Source organism: Lepisosteus platostomus, chromosome 8 (assembly GCF_059453375.1).
Source record: "Lepisosteus platostomus isolate fLepPlt1 chromosome 8, fLepPlt1.hap1, whole genome shotgun sequence".
In the NCBI taxonomy this organism is placed as follows: Eukaryota; Metazoa; Chordata; class Actinopteri; order Semionotiformes; family Lepisosteidae; genus Lepisosteus; species Lepisosteus platostomus.
The window spans coordinates 13,719,817-13,746,280 of NC_142618.1; the positions used below are offsets into that span (position 1 = coordinate 13,719,817).

At 40.4% G+C, this 26,464-nt stretch overlaps 1 protein-coding gene across 5 annotated transcripts in view; it reads left to right on the forward strand.

Moving 5' to 3' along the window:
• LOC148655701 (nucleolar protein 4-like) overlaps positions 1-26,464 on the forward strand; it is a 118,418-nt gene that overhangs the window by 73,208 nt on the left and 18,746 nt on the right. For 2 of the 5 annotated variants that reach the window (XM_088642505.1, XM_088642506.1), the window contains exons 7-10: positions 1,689-1,868; positions 7,313-7,504; positions 11,950-12,063; positions 22,448-22,628. In XM_088642505.1, the coding sequence (XP_088498631.1) occupies positions 1,689-1,868; positions 7,313-7,504; positions 11,950-12,063; positions 22,448-22,628 (667 nt within the window). The remainder of the gene's footprint in view (positions 1-1,688; positions 1,869-7,312; positions 7,505-11,949; positions 12,064-22,447; positions 22,629-26,464) is intronic. The other 3 variants (XM_088642508.1, XM_088642509.1, XM_088642507.1) reach the window with 2 other exon arrangements.

Below are 26,464 nucleotides of genomic sequence, written 5' to 3' on the forward strand. Positions count from 1 at the left end.
TTGCTGGTTGTCTCTCTTGATAGAAGTGATGACTGGGACTCACAGATGGTCTCCCATACTCAGGCAGGAAACAAAACTGGCCACGGTATGACCACAGAAATGGTCTCTGAAGTTTGTATCTGTGTAATCCTTATACTGTGTGATCGTTTACTCTCCTGCTGGAAAATCAACATTTCTGGATTGACTTGTAGGACAGAAGATACTATTGGCTCAGGATCTTTCTCAATGAGTTGGTGGACAGTAAGGTTGCCCTAACTCTGCACCAAAAAGTAGATTTCCTCTCACATCCTTGCATTTCCACTTCTCCACTGACTGGCTTGCACAATGCAACAGTGAGCAGGGTGCCTATCGGAATATCCCCGCACAAGGTGTCTTCTGTCATGGCTGTCAAGGGTTAAATAGTTGAATAAAAGCCTGCACCGTTCTCTCTGCCTTCATCTCAGATGTTCTCTGACCCACAGAAGACACCTCTCAGCTGTCAACATTTTACCTTTGAACAGCCTGTGAGTGTTCACATCATTTCCCTGCAAACAGTGAGCTACAGCCATAATGCCAATGGGCATGTTATTTCTTCCTGGGATTTCTCCCATGCGGTAGCCATAGAAAGTTTCAAACGATTAACACAGGTGGATAAGACAGACGGAATGGTCTTGGTTTGATGTGTTGACCTTCTGCCTTGCAGGGCATGTCCTGTCCCTCACAGAGACAGTGTCTTGTGTTTTCTGCTGCCCGTTGAAGCAGAACATCTCATTGTCTGTGCCATTTCCCTCCCAGACAGGGCACTTCCAGTCATGTCGATGGGAACCAGGTGCTCTTCATTACTCAAGGAAGAGATGATTGTCTCTTTTGCTGTTTTTGCATTCATTTAAATCTTGTCTTTTTGAATGTCTGTTTTTTACAGACATTGAACTAATTGAACTAATTGATCTTAATTGAACTAATTTTGGCAATTGTACTAACCTTACATGTCAAACATTGAGCACTTACTGTTATTATAAAATCACTAGCTTGAACTCAGTCATCCCAAAGAACAGCACTACTAAAAAAACAACAGTCTTGTTTTATGTATCTGCTCACTACTTGAGATGTGTATAACATTGTGTTTGAGCTTAATCAGATTTGTATACTAAAACTTAGACTGGTACATTTTCATTGTTCATTACTATATAGTAATGAGGTGATTAGTCAAACTCCCATAGACGGGAGACATTCACACCATTGACTCCACTGCCAGGCTCATACTGTACATCAGATGTCTGAACCTGTGAGCAGGATCACTACTGCAGCAACACACCATCAGGATGGTAAAACCAGCCTGTCTTACACTGATCACTACTGCAGCAACACACCATCAGGATGGTAAAACCAGCCTGTCTTACACTGATCACTACTGCAGCAACACACCATCAGGACGGTAAAACCAGCCTGTCTTACACTGATCACTACTGCAGCAACACACCATCAGGACGGTAAAACCAGCCTGTCTTACACTGATCACTACTGCAGCAACACACCATCAGGATGGTAAAACCAGCCTGTCTTACACTGGTCTAAACTCAGCACCTGGTCGATCCTGCTGCACAATGATAGGAAGAGCCTTAGTCGAAAGGACCCGGCGGTGTGGTTTTCTGGTGTTGAAAGAGTACCCGAGACGTGGCTGAAGTGTGCGGCCTGTGCGTATGTTTCAGTCGCCGGCACACAGCTACTCCAGCCTGGATTCGGGGAAGAACGAGAGCGTGGGAGGAGGAGCCGAGGACCTGTCCCTCAGCCGCGCCGACGAAGACGACGACGACCACGACGACCACGAGGACTGCGAGAGGGCGATGGAGGCGGAAGGGGTGGAGGCCGAGCGGCTCAAGGCCTTCAACGTAAGTACGGCCAAGGGGACTCCCATCAGCTGGCCGGGTTCCTTACGGGAACTCGTGTGGCAGCTGTGCTGCGCTGGATTGGTGTGTTTTAGTGAACTGCAGTGCAGTTGTGCTTTGTTAATATGGGGTTAATACCTGGCGCTACTGCAGTGAGGCTGTGTTCCAGCCGTGCAGGGGATGGTAACTGTAATACACCACTACCCTGTTCATGTATAACATGGCGGTTGGGGTCCAAACTCAGGAGACAGCATTACTTTCATGCTGTAACACATTTTGGGGTGTTTTTGTTACTGAAATATCCACAAGCTAAATTAATTGTAATAGAATCTGTGATTACTCTGTTTACACCACCCTTTTAGCTTGATTGAATTCAATTTGTTTATTATGACAAATATTTTAAGCTGAACATACAGAGCACAGAATCTAATCATGTTTTCACACAACTGTGGCGTGTTTTGATATTTTATTTTGTAGCATTATGAGGCAATATTTTTTATGACTGGGGCTTTAGTTATATCATTGCTTTTATCGTTACAGTAAAGCTACAGTAGATCATCTCTGAATTTTCTTTTACTTTCTAGCATTCTTCAACAATTTGAATTTTTTAAAAATGTTTTCTCACCTTTTGCTGTTGTATTCTCCAATCCTACGCTAAAACCTTCCGACTGAAGGTTGGGGCTCTTTTCCATTTAAAGCAATAACTGACGATTATCCCTACAATAAAGGTTTATTCAGTTAATATTTACACAGGGAGTGAGAGACATCTTTTAGGTTTTAGAAAAGGGAGGGTAGGGAAAAGAACTTGCATTTCCAGAAATTATTTCATGTGCAGGTCTTAATTCATTGCAGTTGTGTTATTAAAACATCTTTTTAAACTGCTAAGTGCTGAAGTGCACTAGTAGTTGAAAGTTTAAAATACAGTAATCAATTTCTTGTAAACTTAATATTAAAGGCTAGTGTTTTTGCTATGGTATTTTGTCAACTGCATAAATGCCAGCCTTGAAGTGGAGTGAGGCTATTTGTAGCATAATTCCCAATAAGCAGGATGACTTATACTACTTAAACTTTCAAGTCTTGAAGTGCAGTGCAATGCAATGGTCATTTTCAAACTTAAACAATTTAAAAATGAGGCCAATTTAAAAAAGTTATAGAAACAATTCTGCAGGTTTCTTATCTGCAGACTTTATTTTCATTTACACATACTGTATAGAAGACTGCCCAGTGGCATGCATCTTCGGAAGGCAGTTCATCTGTCCCATGCTTACTTTAAAACCTGCTTGCTAAGTTTCTCTACCATGGTTATAATACTATATTGCATCAAATATTATGTCCACCAGTGGAGTGTTTATTATTTTCTTTCAGGGGCCCAATTTGTAGCTAGAAAAATGTCTTTAATTTTCTTTGTCTTTTAGCCACGAATGCAATCTACTGTAGATTCAGTAATGTGTCTTATGAAACTCAGGTTTCACCTTTCTTTGCTTTTCCCACTACATTAAGATTCATTCTAATAGAGAACAATTTTCGGGTTTTGCATTTATCTGTTTTATCTGTTTTAATTTCTGGAACATCTGAGTCAGGCTGATTTACAGTTTTCAGGAAGTGAAAACTCTGATTTCACTGCACTGTCATAGATTGTGTTATAACAGAATCGCACTGTATTCTTTCAACAATCTTATTTTGCGGCACTACTCTTTAAGTGAATCTTTTAAGTGTAGACTAATACCTACAATTATCTCAAATCTTAAATTTGAGATGTTTTTCTTTTTCACTTTAAAATACAGATTCGCAAAAGGACTGGTAACCCTTAAGCAGAAGTAAAATTAAATGTAGGGGAACCAAGATAATTTGTGACTTGATTGACAGAATGACGGTTGTTTTCCAATTGCTTTATGAAGTTTGTCAGATTGCAATATTCGCAAATGATTGTAAAGTGCAAACCTCTTAACAAAAAATCCATAAGCAGCTCCAAATACAGGTTTTGAACTTTTGAACTGACATCATTGTGCAAAATCAAGTAATAACACTGACACATCAAAAAAAAGTTTATTTTTATTCACTAAATAGTAGCAAAATAAACTTAGGATAGTACATCAGTCCATCCATTTTCTAACCCCTTCATCCAATTCAGATTGACAGATTGCCATATTATTCTGGCAACAGGTACAGGCAGGATACACCCTGGACTGGACACCAGTCCATCCCCCCACAGACAGACACAAATACTTACTCACACCAGGAACAGTTTTCCCAGAAACCAATTAACCTACAGTACCAGTATGTCTTTGGACTTACTGGTAGGTTATTATTACTTACTGAAACCCAGTGCCCCAGCACTACGAGGCAGTAATGCTAACTACTGCACTACATATGTTTTATGAATATTACCACAGATTTTTATTTACTTCAACCGTTATCACCACCATGAATTCACCACATCCAACAACATCATCTGCCTGCCCCATGCCATTGCACATTGCTGTTATCTTCTCAGACTTCTTATGTAGTGATAAGTTCTGTTTTCTTGCATGTATTGCATGAGTATTTTAATATGAAGAGAAATGAGCATTTGAAACTCCACTATATATAATAGATAATAGTTTTTCACTGTGTGTGTGTAAACATGATTTATATGGTGTCTGATGCATATAATTTTGATCTCATTTGGGGTTTTGTGTTGATAGTTTTGCACTTGGGCACTGTTTTGTGGAAACAGTACATTAAAACCATAACAACTGCAGACAAACATTTTAGAATAAGAAAAAGTTCCGTCTTACAATTTTAGGGCAAACCTTCTTTTCCTCTGAGTAGTACAGATGTGTTTTTTAAATCCAGTGGGCATTGTGTCAGATTGTATTGTTTAATGCCCCTGCATGAGACATGCTCTTGGCGTGTAATGCATCTTAATGGATGTTACATGTTAAAAGCAGTTTAGTTCTGGTCCCCATGGATACAATTACCATTAATTCTGTGGGTACTTAAACTTTGCCTTTACCAAAGCAACAAGTTTTCACACCTTTTCCTAATCTTGCCTTGGAAGACAAAAGAACAAGCACTTTTCCAGCTTCAAAGAATTCTATTGATGATATATTGATGGCCTTGACATCTGTTTAGTTTACTTCCAGCAGGCATGTAGAACATATCTGAGTGCATGCCATCTTATACAATTGTGTTGTGTATAAGAGAGGCCAATGATGTACTAGTTATATTAAACAGCTGTCATTGCAGTGTGTTTTTTTGAAGAAATGTATGACAGAAGCTTTGTATCTAACACAGAAGAAAGAGACGTTTAGGGCACTGCACTTGAATCACTATTTTATGTCACAGGCCTGCTTGCTGTTCGCAGGCCTCTTATTTCCTTTTACAGCTACAGGATGTCCTGAAGTTGTTGCGAAAAGTAGTAATGCACTTTTCTAAGGTTCATAACACCACATTTATGATCATCTAATGACACCCAAGCTTGCAAAGACAGTGCACAATCAGCACTGTCATTGTTCTGTAATTTTGTAATTGCAAGCAGTAGAAATAATGTGTCAGCTGTACGGAGAATCAAACACTTGTAGCTCAAAATATTATTGGAGCAATATTCTTATCTACTGTAATATGTAATTTATGCAATGATTATGTATTGGATTGCATGAACAATGCCTTGTTAGGAATGACAATAAATCAGTATGATAAAACATTTTGTAAACATCTGCATTCTAAGGATACAAAGAGATCCTTAGTTAAATCAAGTACCGCCAAATAGGCTTGATAGTCTAATTTGTGGTTGTTTATTTCCACTAAACAATTATTTAATATAAATCATTAAACCAGTTAATTGTCTGCTGACATATACAGTATCATGGAGTAGTTCAAGAAGGTAGCTGTGTCAGCATGCGTAGGCTGCAAAGGAACAAGTAAAGGTTTATTCCATGCTAAAAAAAGAAGAAAGAAAACGCAACGTTTTGGGTGAGAAGGCGGCTCCACGGCCAAAACGTTTTGTTTTTTTTCTTCTCTTTTCAGCATGGAATAAACCTTTACTTGTTCCTTTAAAGCATCATGAAGTTTGTTTCCAAACACAGATGATTTTGTGAACAATAAGACAAAATGACTATTGCATTCAACACTATTGTCAAGGCTAAAAACGATATCAAACAATACTAAATTAGAGAAAGCAGACACATACAAATACATAAAGGTGGCACATTCTTCTGAATTTGCTAGAAACAGTTATTGAGGAGTAAAAACATGTTCAACCAGGATCTGAGCCAGAACTGGGAGATCAAGTGAAACATTTGTAAACGCAGGAAAAATAATAGTTTGAGAAGTCCATAAAACCCTAACTAATGACCAGGGGGACCGGAGTGATATCCAAAATTGGGAGCAATGTTCTTATGCAGATAAAAAGTCTTACAATTGGTGAACCATCATATCTACTGTTAAGTGTCAAGGAAATTAAATTGTGATGCAGATCTGCCTTAACTTGTCATGGACAGAGAGAAGTAAAAAATGCAGCAGACCGAAACCCAGTGTTTTGTGGTCATTTGTTGATCATACATCAATTTAATTGTCAGCACTATTGCAGTATGAATCACACAGGTAGGTCAGTAGCAGGAGGTCCAAAAAACCAAAGGATCACTGTGCTATCTTAATCTGCTAATCTGAATTTAGTGCATCTGAGGAATGTCTGAGCTCAGAGGAAACCCAGCATTTTTAAGAACTTCTTAAATTCTAACTGGGCCTATGCTGACACAAGCTACAACGTGCATTTTCAAGTTACAGCAAAAGCTTGAGGAAGACACACAAAGTACAAACTTATTGTGTATTGACATTTCTGTATGTACAATATTAGGACTTGCAGCAACTTTTTCTAAAAAAAGGTACATGGAATGTATTGTGCAGTCTTGTTATACTGATGTATTTCTATGTTGAGCTGATCTAATGTATTTTTCCTTAAATGTGGTAAAAAAAAAATCTTCCTAACCTTGATTAGCTTTCTCTTAATTAGGCTGCTTAAGGACAGACTCTTAGGAGGCCAAACTAATTCTGTGCCGTGTTCCTATTACAAATTTCCTCTTCTACCAATGCAACGCGACCTGTGGTTGCCTCAATAAACCTACTCCAGCAGGTGTATAAAAGAAACTGCTGTCCTCTGAAATAGTGCACTAGCTTCTGCTCATGCTTTGTACTGTACACTGGTTGCCAGAGAGAGAAAGAGAAATGACTGCCCATACTGCGATGCTCATGCACGTGTGATGTCATTTGTGCCTGTCCCTGTAAAGCACTGTGCATGTGATTATAACGTCTTGTGCAGCAGATATGCAGGGCGTTATGCAGCCAGTGATGTGGCACCATTCGAGAAAAGCATTGCGCGAAATGATTGCCCGTAATACTGACTCGAGAGCGGAATAGAAGAGAGTTGCCCTCCAATCCCTTTTCCTGTGTCTCCCTCTTGCCCACAGATGTTTGTCAGGCTGTTTGTAGATGAGAACTTGGACCGCATGGTCCCAATATCTAAGCAGCCCAAAGAAAAGATCCAGGCTATCATTGACTCGTGTAGGCGACAGTTCCCTGAGTATCAGGAACGCGCCCGGAAACGTATTCGCACTTACCTGAAGTCCTGCAGGAGGATGAAAAGGAATGGTTTTGACGCGGTGAGTCCCTCATGTGAACCCAGCCCCAGCCTGCATCCTCCCAGCTCCTGCCATACACATATCCAAGTACCTACTGTACCTTTCTTTTACTTTTCCTCGTTTTTTTTTTACAATTGATTTGGCCAAAAACGTGTTTTTTTTTTTTTGCCGTGTTGTTTTATTTTTCTCGCCCCAGCGAGCATCAGTACCCTTTCATTCATATCATTTCCCCCCCTCCCATTGGAATGAGAAACGATACCTTCTGTAAATCAGCGCCTTCTGATGCATGTTATTCGAAGAACTGGCAGGTTTAAAATCCATTCTTTACTTTGTTTCAGAAAAACAAAAAAAGGCTCAGATCTGTGTTACTCTAGCCTATTCAGAAGATTCTGGCTTTTTCAGAGAAAAATGCTCATTTTGCCTTTAAATCCAAGAGTACAGTTTGTTAGACATACAGACATATCTTTGTATTTAATATAAATGATATGTAACTTTTTCCTCCAGCCTATAACACCTTTGTCGCAAATTCTGGTTATTACGAACCGGAGAAAGATTTCTGTGCTTCAATACGGTGAAAATAAAAGTACCCACTTGACCTTCTGGGTTTTTAAAAATGAATAAAGGATCTGTGACCCTCTGAAGATGAAGTGGGGATTTTTGAAATGACCTAAACCTTAAAAAAATGACCACTCTGACCATAAGCCATGCACTTAGTCTTGTGTATTAAAATAGTGTAATTTTGCAGATGTTAAACCAATTTTGAATTTTCTAAACCTTGCATGCCTTTATGTTACAATGGTCTCAGGTTGGTAAATGCATATATAAAAGTTTTGCAAAAATGCTGGCCATATTGTCATTGTTTTGGAAGAGCTGTGAGGTTAGAGGTGAGAAATCAGAGCATGGTACAGTATACTGTACTCGATTTTGGCTGGCTCTTCCCAGCTCGATTACTTAAATCAGTATCAGTCTGGGCCTCAGGGAGAAGATGGATACTACATTATTTAGTGTTAGAAGTGCATGTTACTGTTAGCAGGAGATCCATCTGTCTGTCCATCTTCTGGTTTCGTGTGATCAGATTTGTGAATATTTCTCGTGATGCTGATATTTATAAATATCCTCTGTCTGAGAGTGAAGCTGTGGGGCTGATAAATAAATCACCATTTTACAACCCTTTTTTAAGAGTTTTTGCAGCTCTTCAAACAATCTGTTCTATCATTTTGCACACATAGTCATTTTAAATAGTCGGATTTAAAAGTACTGTACTTAAACACATTAAAGGCACACCCTTTATTCAAAGTGAATGTGAGGGTAATTTTGTTCTGAGGCATTTAAATTGGAGATCTATATCCACATATAAATCAGTATCATTTTTTATTTTTATATGTATAAGATCTAATATTTTAACCAAATACATCATACAGCTGATGTTTTCGAATCATTCACCAACAGCTACAGTACGTACAGCTGCTCATTCCCCAGCTGCATGTTAGCTGTTTTTTTTTTTAAGAATTGATGCAGTTTCAAAAAAGGCCAGTGCGTTACAACACAAAGTATTCAATAGGGTTCATATGACTCAACAGCCAGTCAGAGTCCATCCTTGACACGACATGCAGTTTGAGAAAGAAAGCACTGATATCTGGACATATGGGTGAATAGACGCCCACCCACAAGCAGGCTCGAAAAACCTCTTTGGCTTCTCAGCTTCACTGAGCTGCCTTGGTAATAGGCCACTTGGGTCATTCTTTAGTTATCAGAGATTTCTGAGCTGTTCCATCTCCTTCTCCCAGATCAGCAGCACGAGCCCGATGTAATTAAACCCGCGAAAGCGAGGCAGTTTTCCGTTTAATTCTAGTGGAAGAGCTGCTTGCTAAAAATAAATAATAACAGGGTTGGAGAGCGGACAGTGCCCAGCGAGAGAGATTTCCTGACATTCTGTGACCCATAACCAGGCCACGGCTGTTGTCCCCCGAGACACCTGATGGAGCCCCCTCTCGTGGGCTCTGCGGTAGCTGGAGAGGAAGGACGTGCACAGCCCGAGTTTAACGAGGATAAAATCCATCAGGCCGGGCGCACAGAAAAATGCCCGAGGCGTGCTACTGTCAGTTATTTGCCATTTGTAATCCCGGTAACACTTCTAATAGAGTAACCGAGCAGGTTTAGCCTCAAGGAAACGGGGAAAGCTAAGCCTCGGAAGAGCTCCTGTTGATTTTGCGTTGCATTTTAAATACAGTAATATTCTTTGGGGTACTGCCACACATTTCAAAATTGTCTTGAGCTGTTGGACTGTGGTCACAGTTACACATTAGTATTGCAAGCTTGCTTGACACTGTACTGTATATAATACAACTGTAAGCTTATACTATTTCTCTTATTTTCTGTGTCCCCCAACCTGTTCAGCTTTAAACTTGGGTCCCACTGCAGCCCCATGGCTAATGAGGATTACCCTATAGATAGGAATATGCTGTATGATTGGATCTATAAAATATATAATGCTAAGGATAAAATCAGAAGTTACTGTATTTCACTACTATTTTCACTTTGATCTCTGTGTTGCGAAGGCAGTGTGCCTTTGGTAAAGTTGCGAGATGACTATCAAGGTGAAATCAGAGATAAGGTCAGTGAAGGAGAGTTAGAATCATTGATTTTATTAGTCTTTGAAACCCAGACTTTGACTCTTAAATCTTAAAATAAGTATGATTAATATTTTAAACAGCACTGATGGCAGGACCGGAATGCATAAGTGGAAAAGCTGTAATTATACAGTACAGTATATAGGCTGTAGAGCATTTTTTCCACAACATTTGTAGTAGATACAGTAATGTTAAAGCCTGGCTGCCAAGTGAGAACAGGGAGTTTAAGCTAAGTATATTTGACTAGCCCCGCAGAAAGTCCGACATGTATCTTGAATCTTTTCTAAGTCCCTTGCAAAGTTTGCCAGTCAGAATTTTTGGCTTTGGGCAGACTGTAGTAACATGCAATATACTGTATATGTATTGTCTTGTATCTGAATGCATACAGTATGAAATACAGTATACTGTACACGCAGACGCAGATATTCTAGCAGAGCATGTTTTCACAGAACAAATGTAATCTTTGGTCATTGTTCTGCAAGCCAGTATTCTGAAAAAAAGATTCTTTATTTCCAGATTTCCGAAAAAAAAAAACAGTTATTAGTTTTGTCTTCTTTGCTAAAAGCATTTTGAAACAAACCAGCAGCAGTACTTTGAAGGCTGTTCATTGTTTCGGCGAGCCACAAAATGAAAAGCCTGTGCAGAGAGCCTGCGTCTGCAGGATCCACAGGGACAAAACCACACAGCCATCTGGTCGCTAAGAGGAGCTTTAAAGGCTCACTTCCTTTTATGCCTATTAATTGGTAATAATTAGTCTGTCTGTCTAAAGGCAGGGGAGGAGCTTTCCTGCCCTCTCTGGAGATTGAGGACATGGTCATCACAGCTGCCACAAGAGCACTCTTTCGCGAAACGGCCCCCCTTGTACTGCGGGTTACAAAAGGATAATCCCCCAGCCACACGGGTTACAGGGGCTCAGGAAAAACTCAGCTGCCAAGAACAGAAAAGCCGTAAAGACTTCCCTCTCTGAAGACACTAACCTCCGAGTCCCGCTCATGGAATGTGGATTTTATTTTTGTGCTTGCGTCATTTTGTTCTGTGTGTCCCGTTTTTTTTTTATGCACGCGTGAGGTCTGAGGGCCAAACAGCATGTGTCATTTCTCCTTCTCCTTTCCTGCATACTGTACGTGTGAAAGTGCTCCCATGAGGAATGATCTTCCCCGGGGAGCATCGTTCCTCCCTAACCGTGTCTGCCGCCCGCTGTGCACTAGGAAATACTGCAGCATCATGAACACACAGATGCTGTCCCGGCGGATTGTTTCAGAGTCGACAATGTCACTCTACCAACATCGGTTATCAAACACCTATTCAGTTGTTTTTTTTTTAAAAAAAAAAACGATTGCATTGTATAATGGTAGACCTTCACAACGATAATGATAACTCCGCACAGTTGTAAAGTTGAACTTCCGCGTAGTTAGCCAGTAGTTCCCCCCGTACGCTTTGTAGTCTGCGATTGGAATGCAAATTCTTAAATGCCACTTCTTAAATTGTTTTGTATAAAAGTTAAAACCCCCCAAAAAATCAAATAATACGACAAGATAATTGCTGCCAGCCTACAATCTCGCCAATCACATCACACGCTTTCTTTGAAAAGTAGGTTTCATGGTAAACGAGACTAGATCGCCCGGCAGGTTTTCTTCCAAAGTTGTGGTCTAACAGGCCTCTTTTGCACCGGCCACGTCATGGGAGCCAATAGAACAAGACAGCTTAAGACACTGCCGTTTCACTGCATGTTCAGATGGCCGATTTATGGCGCACATGTACTGTGAGTGTAAGAAGAAGAAACAGTGAAGGAAATGAAGGGTGACGGATCTTGTCCCTGTTCCTTTTCTCTTGCAGTCCCGCCCTGTTCCGTCTCACCTCACGTCTGCGGCCGCAGAGAATATTCTGGCCTCTGCCTGCGAAAGCGAAAGCAGAAACGCCGCTAAGAGGATGCGTCTGGAGAGACCGCAGGTACTGACGCGTTTCTGCCTTACAGGAGCATTTCGGGCAGTACTGGCTATCATTCTGCATCGGGCGTTTACTGCCACGGCCTTTTGTCTCTCCTAATTGGACGCCACAAAATGAGCAGAAGTGTGCATCTAATAATGTGGACAGCTAACAAAAAGCATGGAATCTCTTACTTTAAACTTTCAAATGACACGTTAATACAGCTGACGTACTGTATAATTGTGTCACAGAGACAGATGTGCACGGGAGATTAAACGTGCATTACTTTATTTGCTTAGCACATCAAGAGACAACCTTTCCAGATGACAAAATGTTATCAGGATAGACACATTGTTATTGGAGCAGCAACAATATACTGCACCTGTCAAGTGATAGTACAGAAGAATGCTCAGATGTGTTTTGCAGACATTTTTGTCTGAGGATATACTGCAAAAGGTTAAGCAAAGATGATAGATAGAGAACCCTTGGAGTGCTCCAAAGATACAGCCACAAAGATAGACTCTGGTATCATCCACTAATGGTCCTGACCTCCCAAAAATCAGACACATCTCTGAAATACATAAGAGTGGAAGTTGGAGAGCCACCAAAACAACTGACTTCTCGACAGCTAGGCCTTTGCCTAGTTGGTTACAAATTGCTACATCATTGTGAAAACACCTGCAGCAGGTCTGGGGCGTTGTGTCTGAACACCAGTGAGGAAATGCACTTTTGCATAGTTTTACACTTGTTTGCATAGGAGAACAGGAGGCACTTCTTTACACAAAGGGTGGTGGGAGCATGGCATAGGCTACCCAGGCTGATACCATGGCTTCTTCCAAGAAACACCTGAAAGAGATCCTAAGATCACCCAGCTGCTAACTGACGCACAGGCTATGTGGTTTGAGTGGTGTAATGTTCTGTTGTGCACCGCGCTGGTATTTTTATTGTTTAATAAAGAGACTCGGAGAAGGTGATATGATTACTCGTGTGTCTTTACTTAATTGCCGTCTTAGGTCGGCTGACATCACACACTTCCGGGTATTATGGGTAATGTAGTACACAATCAGCTCGACATATACAGCAAGTATTACATGTGGGTTCCTCTGCTTTATAGCCTTTCTCTTGTTCTTTCCCTACAGTACGTACTCATATGCAGAATGAGCAGTAGCGCATGTGCTGTGTACTAAAGACACCTTTGGCCAGGAAATTATTATTTTCACTTCACTTTTCAGTGGCAAGCACACAATCATCTCTTTAACCAAACAAATCCCCAGACCTTTAGCAATCATTAAGTGCGCACCATAAGCATCTGGGGCAGATCTAATGTAAACTGAGCATGTTCTCATCCATCTTTTCCCAGCTGTTCCAAGTGTAAATTTAAACTTTTGTGAGTCATTCTCTCTGCAAGTGTAGGCAGGGTTGCAGATTAACTCCCCAAAACAGACTCCTCCTTGGGCTCCTGCAGGGGTCTGGCAGGCAGATAATGCTGCTTGTGTTTCCCTGCCACACTAAGGAAATACCTGTCTGTTTCATGTACTGCTCTGCAAGGCAGTCTAAGAGCCTTAGCTTCAGAGAGGCAATTTAATTCTAATAATTACCATGAAATTCTATAAAAAGGGTCAAGATACTGGGAGGGGAATGAGTCATGTTCCTGCTTTTGTAAATGGTATTTTTTTGTAAGTGACTTTGTACGCAGTAGATTTATGAAAGCAGGCTTATTATAGATCTGTTGCAAATTAAGCAGTTTTAAAGGGGTTAACCCTAAAAAAAAAACAGATGTTAATTAATATTAGGAAATCTATAGCTCAGTTCTGTTTTGAGTGATATGTTGCAGCATTGGTACTAATAGATCCTCCCATATTTAATAATCAATGAGTCAAATACAAGATTAAGATGAGCTGGAGCCTAATCTGACCGACCAGTGGCCATAAGGTTATTGCCTCGCTGATAATAGATGCATCTCAGAAATAATTTAAAACTGTATTCATATATTTCCAAGTCATGTCTGTCCATTAGCGCAGCTGTGTCAGAAGATTCTAAAAGAATCCAATATACGTGTTCAATAGATGTATTTTTCATCAGCTTCCACAGTAATTCCCTAAGATCTTTTTCTTGTGTTCGTGCTACAGACTGTCAGATCCTTACGGGGTGTCTGACAAGTGTGCTGCAGACAGCTCTGTCATATCCAAAGTTACACTAGCCCAATTTAATCAGAGACAAAGGTGTACCTTTTTTCAGTTGGTAGCCCTACCTTTCCTGCATCTCCCAGAAATAAGAAATGTGCTTTGTGTTAATAAGCACTCTTTTATCAAAGGCATGTGTCTTTGATAAAGTCTCCCTGATCTCCCTGAACAGAGAGTGGTTAATTCCTTCAGGGAGTATGAAGGGGTGTTATCTATCCTGGGAGACGGCTGACATAGGTTAATTCCTGAGTGAGTAAGTTTCAAGAATCAAATGTGAATAACATTCTTACTCTTCTGTGGCACCTTTGCAAGAACTGTTTGACAAATTAGTGGGTGAAAGCGTCGTGTGGATTCCATGGATACCAAGCTTTGAGTTTCACGTTTTTTTGTGTGACACCAGAACCAGAAACCAAATTTAATTAGCTCCTAGAAGAACTGAAATCCTTCAGTGGACTGATGGCGGACCTCCCTCAAGTGTTTTTAGATGCAGCAGGGTGGCACAGTGGCTAGAGAATGGCTGCCTTGCAGCGCTGGGGCCCTGAGTTCAAATACTGGGATGCGCTCTGTGTGGAGTTTGCATGTTCTCCCTGTATTCCTCTGGGTTTCCTCTGGAAGCTCCAGTTTCCTCCCAGTCCAAAAATATGCTTGTAGGTTGTCTTCTGGGAACATTAGCTCTGGTGTGAGTATATGCCCTGCGATGGACTGGCTTCCCATCCAGGGTGTGTCCTGCCTTATGCCCGCTGCTTGCTGGGATAGGTTCCGGCTAACACACATGGCCATGAATTGGATATAGCGGTAAGAAAACAGATGGGTCGATGAGAAAGGGCATAGACAAAGCAGCTGGGTCTACTGTATGATGTCTATTGTATAGGAAAGAATGGGCTAGGATTCGAGTAAGGTGAGATACTGTAGCTGTAAAGTAAAATGGAGGCCCTTCATAAAGTGATGATGGCGACGCTGAGAAGTTTAGAACTAGGCCCTATTATTTGGAAAAGTAAATGCAGGCCGGGTGCTAAACAAAGCTGTTTTTTTTTAATAATCCTCAAATAGATTTTTTGCAACTGATCATTTTATTAACCTTAATTCCAGAAAAATGAGTCATCTTTAATTTAAAACCTGGAATGTGCAGTAGTTTAATAAAGAGAACAGAATAGTTGTTTGAAGTTAATGGACTAAAATCCTCCACATTATTCCTATAATCTAATTAAAAAAAGATCTGGTTTGCACATTGCAACCTTAAAGAAGAAAGTGTATTTAGTATATTATAGAAAGTTGCAATGTCAGTGCTATAAAGAGAAGGGAACATGAACCTCCTTAGAGAATACAACCGTACTGTATATAAAAGGACATTTTCTTAAGAAAACCACCACTCTATGCTTGTATGTTTTGATACAAATAAAAAAATATGGATTTTCGATTTGATTAAATGTCATTTTGATGATTGGATCTTTCGTGACTGAAAGTGACACTCATGACTTGACTGCTGTGTGAACATCCTCAAATCATTTAGCTACTAACTACCAAAGTACTAGAGGATCAAAAAGGTCCCCTCTCGTTTGTAACCTTTTTTAAATTCTTATGTGTTGCAGATATATGGGAAATTATTCTTCCACTGTAGTTCACACTGGCCTGTGACTTTCACAGTAGACCCCTGTTGATCGCCCTTTTTTTTTTTTGGTGTTCATTATAATATACTCTTTTTTAATTCTTTTTTTTTAATTACTGTATTATTAGATTATTTATGGATTCCACTTTAGGAACACTCACTAGAGTTTTATAGGGATGTGTCACCTGTGAATTCATTTAGAAGGAGTTCTGGTTCCTTCAATAAATGCATAATTAACTATGAATTAAAATTTGGAACATGCACATTTTTCCCTGTTTTTATGTGGCAAATATTAGACACATTGAAGTTGGAGGTCTGGCTTACAGCTAAACTCAGAACACGGTACAATGCTGTTCACTGAACATTGTACCAAGCAGAATGTCAATTGAATCTTGAAGCGTCCCAGGATACAGAAATGATGCAATGCACTGAAAGAGTCTGGGATAAGTCTCCCGTGGTCAAGAGAAAATGAACCTTGCTTGTTAATTTCACTGTTCTGCTTTTCTGGGTGTTTAGTATATGGAGGTAAAAGGCTCTTAGGTCACTGACAAAGCAATTACATCCCAGACACACATGTTGGGAGCTGACCTGACACTTGCCTCTGGATAGTTGTCATAGCAGCTGCCTCAGTAGAAAGGGTTTGATGTTTATGCCTTCCACAGATAGAAAATCTGGCTGTTGTGCTGTGGCCTACCATATTTGTGCTTGTAAACACAAAAAAAGCCTCCCCATTTTTATGGCTTGCTAGGCTGGCGAGGAGATCATTTAGAGACCCGGGCTTTGACTCTGTTTTACACATTTAGGCGTATGTTAATGATCTACTGTCAAGCCATGCGTACAGCTTGCCTCAGCATGTGGTTACCAGGATACACACGGCCAGCTGCAGCAGGATGTTTAGCAAACAGAAATGTGTTGACCGAAGACGGGGCTGTCTGCTATCAAAAAATAGGCACCTGTTTCCATTGCATAGTATGTATCCTCTCTAGGACATCATGCAGATCATCTGAGTGAGTCGGCTTAATTCATCGAAATGGTGCGCACTCTCTTCCAGAAACACAAAAACACTTTGTGTCTGCTGACGTATTAGTGGTTGACAAAATCTATGTACATGTTGTTGAGCGACAGTATTCATGTATTGTTATAGTGTAACCCTTTGATTGCATACTGCTGCTCAACTTTTCTTTCTGGATTTTCATACCGGCGGTGTGTTTTGTAAATGTGCACTTGCATACACATACAAGAGAACTATATTCAAATCAAATCACAAAGGACACCATATCCCATATCCTCAAACCTCATTGCTTCCGTCTTTCAATTTCAAATGCATAAAAACTATACAGTTGTTTTTCAAGCTACATTTATCAAGAAAATCTAGAACGAGAAATCCAGGGAATAGTGCCTATGCAGTATACAGTATATATATACAGGGTGTGTCTCCAAGTATTTCACTGTCTTCCCTGCTCACACACATACAGTACGCGGCTTTTATTATTTGTTACATACTGTACACTGTATATTTATCTCTTCTTAATCACAGAATATGACAAGGACCTTCTTTGCCAACCCAAAGGGATATGATACCCGAAGAAGGCTTCACAGCCGAAACGTTGTGTTTCTTCTCTTTTCAGCGTGGAATAAACCTTTACTTGTTCCTTTGCAGCCTTCGCTTGCTGATACAGCTCCCTACTGGAACTACTTCAGCCCAAATGTTTCTTGATACACTGTTTCTCCACAGAAGATGTATACATATACTGTATGTACAGTGCAGTATGCATAAAAGAGCATGTGTGCATGCACAGAAAAGATCATTTTGCTTTAAGGATGGGACTACGTGCCTGTCTTTGAAAATACTGTTGTTATGCCTGTAGCTGAGCAGTTTGTCGAGATAGAATAGGTCAGTGGCCCATCCTTATAATTGAGAGGCTTAAGTCTCTCTCCAGTAGGTAAGTGTGCAGCTGCTGCCACTTGGATATTGTAAATGAGGGCTACTGCCAGCACACAAGAACTGTTACAAACGGGAGAAGGCCACTCAACCCATCTAGCTCATTGACCCAAGGATCTCATTCAGTCATTTCATCGGATTCAGCGGCAACATGGCTGCATAGCTCGTTCCACACTCCCACAACTGTTTGTGTAAAGAAGCGCCTCCTGTTCTCAGTTTGACGCGTCGTCCGACACATTGGTTCGTACTTCACGACGGCTGCTGAAAAAGAATTGACTTTGTCGAGGCCTTTGAGGAATTTGAGTGAGTAGTTGGTTCTGGCATGAAAAGGGTTTTAGTTCTTTTATCTTATCAGAGTTGGACAGTCCACTGCATCCTGCTGCTGTTTGCCGGACCGATTCCAGAGCAGGGAGAATTGTGAGCGTTGTGCTTAGTCAGCTCGTCTTCTCTGGGTGACTTAATAGTCTTGAAGTACAGTATTTGTGTGTATTTGTTGTAATTTTATATTGACATAAGTCCAAGATGTCTACTTTATTTGTTAAGAATCCTTTTTAGTTATTTGCAAGTATACATTTTGGAATCCTGAAGCTAGAATCTCTATCCTTTACTGCTTTTTCCCATATGCATATACAGTATATACAGTATATATGGATTTATGCTAAAAACTGTCCACGTGCAACAATAACGTAGCTCTTGAGTCCTGGCTTTAATTCTGGACTGGGGGTGCCTTCAAGGTAGAATTAGCATATTTTCCACCTTTGTGTGGGTTTTCTCTAGGTGTTTCAATTTCTTCCAGCCTTCTAAAGACTTAAACACAGGGATAAGTTTATTCCTGTTTGTGTCTGTCTCGTGATGGACAGCTGTGCAGTCCCATGCAGGGTGTATTGACCTATTTGTCCCAGTTTCCCAGTTTCTACTCACCTGGGATAAGTAACTTTCTGTTACTGGAAAGATACAGTACATATACTGTACAGTATATATGACTAGAGGTCTGTATAATGTCAGGGGAGGATATTTTAACTTATTCTATGCCACATTTTCTTCTAAGGGCAATCTCCCTCCTTTAAAAAAAAAAAAAGTATTTCACACTGCTGAAAAAAATGTGCTCCAATTCAGAATGGTGTCTTGTAATCTTTCCCAGAGAGACCTTGGTATATCCACGGATGTTTGTTTAATTTATTGTGAGATTGGACTGTGCAATTCTATGCCATTGTTGTTATCGAGCTTCAAAATACTAGATGCAGTATGACTGTCTTTCTGTCACAGACTTTAAAGATTCATCATAGTGCGATTCCAGCTATATCTGAAACACACTAGGATGCCCTTGTCTGAAAAAGGCATCAGAATTGCTGAGCTAGTCTTACAAATTTATAAACGGTATAAGCTGCCATTGTTTCTGAGCCTTCAAATCTTAGTTGTATTGATCAGTTCTAGATATTCTCAAATATGGTACTTCAGAAAACATATACTTTATATACAGTATGTATATTAAATATATTGTATGTGCCGACATAATCTATACATTTTTTAGTCCTGCCAGACAAGCTAAATCCAGACTTCCAGGCACTCTCGTGTAAGATGTGGTTGGCTGCCTTTCTACAGTACGTTTTTAAAGACGTAGTGCCCCTTATTGCCCGGGAGTGCATTTTCCTGCTGGTGTGTAGCTGAGTGACAGCTCTGTTCACTGTATGCGTGGATCTAAGACACCTGTCCAGAGTCTGCAAGCGATTGCGTCTGAGGACAGCAAATCAGGACAGCTGCATTTGTGCGTTTTAAGAATAGGAATCAATGATTAGCTGTTTTGTGGTCCTGTCACTGATCCTGACTGAGCAAATGCCTAAAAAAATTAATACAGCCCTTCGGGAGGTACTACACATACACATACATGTGGAAAAAAAACTTTCCATGAATCAGCTGAGGAGTATGGAACAAAGCCTTTGTTACTGGGCATGTAAAATATATACTACTATATGTAGTAAATGTAAATCCATAGTATATGTATGGTTATTATTTACCGGGACATTATCATTTGAAACACTGGTAAACTAAGCGGGTCTCAGGTGGAGTCTGTAATTGGAATTGTTAATTAAAAAAAAATTATAAGTCAGCCAAGTTTAAGGGGCGCTCACTGCTGCTGGTGGTCTCCAAGTTGAGATTGCAGTGAGATGTACTGTATTGTCTCTTATGCTGTAAGTATTGGTGTTTTTTAGCCATGCATTCACGTCCAAAGGTTTAAGGCTTTTTTGTATCAATATTTCCTGTTTTGGGCCTTCAATGTTACGCTTGAGGAATTAAGTCTGCTCCAGGCACCACAAGTGCACGCTGGCTGAACCGGATATTTCTGAAACCCTCACAGGCAGAAGCTGACCGAATCTGCGGACACAAGCACAAACCCTCCATTTCTAGAGTCCGTTAGGCCAAACACAGTGTTCACTAGGACAAAGACAGTGTTCTGTGGCTGCAACGCTGCGCCTAAGCGTTCACAGACTCAAGTGCTGCTTATTAGCGATACATTTTTTGAAGCTCTGCTGGCTGAAAGGCTGTGCGGAGTGTTCATTAGCTGCTGTCCTGTGTCTCGGGCTATTCGGCCCTACCAGCGGCAGGCAAATTTGCATGAGGGCCTGTCATTTTCATACATTTGCATAATGCGCAGGTTTGATGAGAAGCCTCGGCTTCATTTCACAGCAGCCTATGCAAAAGATCTGGAGAGAAACCGCCGCGGTGGCGAGCAGAGTTGAACGCACTGGCGGGAGCCCTGGCCCGTCTATTCTTAGCGTGCGGCGCGTGTTTTGTTTACCCACGGCATTGTCGGCGGTGCGCGTCATGTAGGAGCTGTTGCAGGGGAGCCGCGCCGCTGTGTTTCAGTGACTTATCAGGCCAGCTGGCAGAGGTGCCTGTTCTGGTCTGAGGGTCTTTGTTCTGTCCCGGCTCATGCGGGGGGGCTGAGCCCTGTTAGCTTTCCCCCTTAATCATTAATTGAATCCTTTTCTAAATGACATGTGGTGAACTGCTCCATTAGGAGTATTTTTACCTGATCTTTTTTTTTTGATTATGGTAATAATGTAATGCACTTTTTAATCTTATCTGCTTTGAAAGAAAATCATGCCCCGACCTCTCCTTTATCCTTTACTTTTATTTAGATTCGGCTGCTCATAGTTGAAAAGGAAATGTGACATCATATTATTTTTTAAGAAATACCCATTTAATCAGATTCAAAAATGTATGTTAATTCATACCTACAATATGCATGCCACCGAATTCACATCTCTCTATTACACCAGGCTGCCCTTTACATTTTTATGTTTTACAATTAATTAATTTTATTTTACAATTACAATTCTATCTCTTCTGTGTTTTGATCAAAAGAGCATATTACCTGACAGGAGATTCCCGACTCCTGTTCTTTTCAGGAGCTCAGTACATCAACTGCTTACAAATTGTCTGTAATCCTTTATGATACAAAGCACTCCCCCATGAACCTCTGTGATTAGTTAAGTAATTTCCTAGCATACTTTTAAGTTCAGTTTAACTTTTCTGTGTATTTGGGAAATGTTTTTGTTATTAGATTGAATACATTTCTCTTAGCATTTAAATTGTTGAAATGTTTGAAAGAAAACATAAAACATAATCCAAAAACATAATCCAGACATTAAATGTTCCATTCATGCTTTTGTGTGTGTGATATTTTTCAGTTGAAATTGTAAATTCTTTAGTGGCGGTTTTTACTTCAGGCCAATGATCACCCCCTCCCCCCCCCGCTTTTTACTTTTTAAAATTGTGTACACGCTTTGAAACTTACAGTAGATTTCAAATAATAAATAAATGTCATAAGAACATTTGAAAAAACACGTTCATGATTTCTTTAAAATGCTGATTCCACTGCAGTATGCACTTAGTATCTTTTTCATTAGACATACCTTGAGGACAAGCTTGTAAAATAAAACTGATTCTGCTTAAGTAAAACATAAAATTTCAATTGCAATTCACTGTAGAAAGACAGTGACTTCAACATCATCCTTACACTGAGTTCAGCTTGCAATAATGACCTCTTTAGATGAACACATTAACAGAATTCCCAACCACTCTCAATTAACACTGATTACAATGAAGCCCCAAGAGCCTATATTTAACGCTATCTAGCAACAGTCAAAATTGCAGATATTAATACATATGAACAGAGCCAAAGGCACATGTACTGTAAAGTATGTGATCATTAGATATACTATAGTAAGACTTTAAGTGTTTGCACAAAAGGGGCCTGTCCAGACTACCCCGTGATAAATTTCTGCTTCAGAAGCTGCCGTGAACCAAGAATGAAATCCAAAACATTTGAAAAAATGCAGATGTTTTACAATGCAAAATGGAATCTCTATCTCAGGAGGGAAACAGACTGAAATTATTTACTGCAGCCCGCAGAGCAAGTGGGGTTTAAGACGCTAAACGCTGGCATTTCTGTTAGTTGTTTTATTTTAACCGCCTTACAGAACCGTATTTCACCTTGCACGAGACTCCGGAAGAAGCCGGGTACAATACACTACGAAACACTATATGGGATAACCTTCTGTGCCCGTGAATTCAAGATGGGGCCTACTGTACAGTAGCTGTGTTCCTGTGCCCTGCCAAGGGCCGCGCCGCAATTTACGGTCTCTGACATTTGAATGTTGCTTCTCTTCGCAGGATGAAGCTGCTCCAGCCGACAAACACTATAAGCAGGAGCCAGCCCAGGTCACTTTCACTGCTTCAGCCGTTCCAACTGCACAGGAGGTGTTGTACATCAACGGTAATGGAACCTACAGTTGCCATAGTTACGGCGGGTTAGGGGGAGGCCTGCTGAACCTCACCGAAGCTGCTAGCAGTGGTGAGTTCAATCTGAGCATCACGTGGCAACCGGCCAGCCGGGGGTTGAACTTTTACGCTCTGGGGATTAAGGGCTCCAGTAACCTTAAACCTGAGAGGACGTACTGTACACAATTCCGGCGGATTTGATGTTGTGAGCAGCGTCTGATCTGTGTGATAAAACAGGGGCTCGGCTTACACATCCGACACTTTATATTTCCTGTCCGGCTCGTTTTCGCAAGCGGGCTTAACCTCTAATCGGCAATTATCTGTATTGAAAGGCTGGGCAGTGGAAGCAGTTAACGCGACAGTCAAGGCGGTGACAGATGGCGCGGGGACTGAGCTTGGGAGTGCCGGGCCTCTGTAATTAGTCAAGTCTCTTCCACTGCTCCAAACATGAGGGCGAACTTCAGGGATGCCGCAAAAACGGTTCCTAATAAAAATCAAAGATTTCCCTGTTATAAGTGTTTGTAAGACAGAAGACAGTTTGGTAGAGATGGGTATAGAAAGATTTGTCCAGAAAAATAAATGTACTAGAAGTTATGGGAGCTTTTTACCCTGAAAATGAGTGACCAGAAGTAGCTAATCCCTTAGTATCATTTCCACCATATGAAAGTACTATAAAGGCAAAGATACATCAAGTCACCTGGTATCAGATAATCTCATTGGTGCAGAACAAAAACGTACTCGGCAAAACGAAATCTACTCTGTAACACAGAGTATGACAACACGATTCTCAAAAAGCTTTGTACGGGTAAACATATCATAAAATATAACGTGAGACTATTACAGTACTTTGACAAAAATAAAAGGTGACAAGACACGCAGTATAATGGGAGTGAAGAAAAGACGAACTGTTTTCATTCTCCACCCATCTACAGTACTGTACACTGTTCTGTGTATGACACAGCTGAAAGAGAGTGTAAACCTCCTGCCGTCTGAAGAAGAGAAGCCACCTTCTCTCCACTTCGGCCCATGTTACTCTTATACAACGTCAACAGGGGTAAAAAGCTGCCGCAGAGCAAAGTCACGAAGTAACACCAGCCTCAACTTCTGTTTCCGTCTTCATAGAGAGTCCTAAGTCCACCCACTTAGTTTATTTCCTGGTAGAAACTGCCTTCAGGCAAGACCTTTGTGGATTCAAATGTGTCCCAAGTTGGTTGTTTGCTTTTTAAAAATTTCATTTTTAACAACTTTACCGTCTGTTGTCGTTTCTCATAATGTGACCAGGAACATAATTTAACAGAAACCGTGGAAATCTTTTCTGTAGTAGCAATCCTAGTTATATTACCGAACGTTTTCCTTGGTAGTATCACACCTACATTTGTATTCAAATTCTAGCATCTGCTCACTGAGTGAATTTGGATTTAGGTCTTTTTTTTTACTTTTTGAGGAACATACTGCTTCTTGTGGCTCAATGAGTACAAACAGAACAGGACAGGAGATTCCAGCTTCCACACCAGATCTGCATTGCAATCACCTGCTTGATTATTCATTTCAATTATTAATCACAAAACCACAAGTGCCACTCCTGTAAAGACCCTACAATAGAATGAAACTAGAAGGAAGAGTGGGTTGAGGGCCTAATGGAAAGAGCAGAATGTCAATTTTTAAACAGCGAGGTTCTTGTTTCTATGTTTTATAAAGTTAATGTTTCTTGGAAAAAATAAAACGCACCGTTTCTTCCTGAATGTAAGCTTTTTTTTATCCCTTTTCATGTGTTCAGTTTTTGCTAAAGATACTAAAGACGATTTTAGCTATAGACTGACGAAACAAGAATTTGGCGGCACGCTGCAGATTAATTTTGACAGTAGAGTTTTGATTTCTCAGGACACTAATAGGAGCCAGTTTCTTCAGGGACCAAATCATTATCCACCTTCGATCAGCCAAACCATGCATTACGCTTTAGGTTGCTTAAATTGAACATACCGTGTACACAGTTCGATTTACTTTTCTTATTTCCAATTAGAAACCACTCTTTTCACATGAATTTAAATTAAAAGGAATTTGAGCAGAGAAATGTTGTGTGTGCTGGTGGACTCTGAGGTACAGGATGCTACTGTACAGTATGTGGGCAGTAGAGATGGTTCCCAGAATGCCTGATTCATGACCAGTTTTCTCCCAATCACTGAGCCAGTGTGCACTCACAGCTAGTTCCAAGGCAGACGGTCTATTTTTTTCCCGCCTATTGGCGTTGAGTTCTGGATGGGGGCTCATGGAAGTACCAGGGCTGTAAATGAGACTCTGGGTGTGAGATTGCATATACAAGTGCATCTCAGATGTCACTGTTTTTCATTGAAACAATCCGGTCATAAGGAAGAGACTCTTTCTCATGCAATGCAATGCTGATGTAGTATGAAAACTGTTACAGGGGATGCACTTGTATTAATGATCATTTTTGAGGGAATGTTTTCTTTTTTTATTGAAGGACCTTTGACAAAGTAGACGGTAGAATGTTGCAGCAGGACATACTGTACAGTATATATATATATCTCTGCATCACCTAGTTTCATGTCTGATCTGGCTCTTCCATGACATTGAAACAAATCTTAAGGTCCAGTATGTAACAATCTCATTCTCTCTTGAGTGATGTTTAACAATCTCTCCAGCTTGTCCTCCTCCTGGCAGTGCTGCCACACTTTATGAGTCACATCCGCACGCATTGACAAACCTGTTGAGCTCGGGAGGAAAGCGCTCACCTGTACTCTCATTTGACACGAACACAGCAGGGAGTCTGTGGCTGGCTGACATGAAACAGCCACAGAGGAACTCCAGCTTCTTAGGGAACGCCAACACCAGCATGGCTCCGTCTCTGTCAGAGTCTCGATTTATTTCACATGGTTAGCACTCAAACCAGTAACCTGCCTTTCTCTGCCTTTTGTTTGATATAATGATCCCTAAGAGAAACAGCTGACAGGTCTCTGGGAACCATGATTTTTTAAGATTGTTAGAGATCACAATTAAAGAGCTGGATGTCATGTGGGAACACAATATCTAATATCTTATCAAAGGCATTTTATTTACGGGTAATGATGCTAATTTTCCAAGCAGCGAAACATTCTTACTGAAATGAAATATTTGAGTTCTTAATCCTTTTCTACTGCTGGTATGATCGCTGAGAGGAAATGGGTAACAGAAAAGATAGAGTAATTACATATGAATTAAAGGTCCACAGTGAACCTGTACCTTTAATGATAAAAAATAACTGATTTGCTTACACTACTGTACATTTCAACACAGATACTGTATTCTCATTGTTAAGATCTCCTGCAATGTCTGGCTTGGCTGAGCTGTGCCATTTTGTTTGTATCTCACTAAACAAAACGATAACATGTTCTGATCAGGAAATTTACTTCCACATTGCCACTGGCACTTATTATGCTGATATATATACTTATTTACCTCAGTCACTAAACAGTCGCCTGAAGTTAACTCTGAGCATCACATTTTTTTCTGCTGCTAAAGGCAGGCACATGTATTTATGAGCCAATATATTTGTTGTCTCTCACTTAATTCTATCATTTGGGATCATATAATCCTCCCAGCAGGAATGCACTGCGCAGTATATTCTTCTAAATTGTGATCTGTGTTGTTAGGTGCTTTGATCTCTATCCTCCAAAGAGCCTGCACACAGCATATGAATGTCTGCATAAGATAAAATAATATGTGATTGACTGCACAGGACCCATCAATAAGGTAATATATAAGGAGGCTTTTTTTTAATATAAAGAGTATATTGAGAAGTTTTTGGAAAAAGTATTACAATAAATGGAATATGATATTAAGAAGGTTCATCTACTGTATATGTACAATATATTCAGAATTCAGTAAACAACTGTTAATCCTTGTAAAGTCACA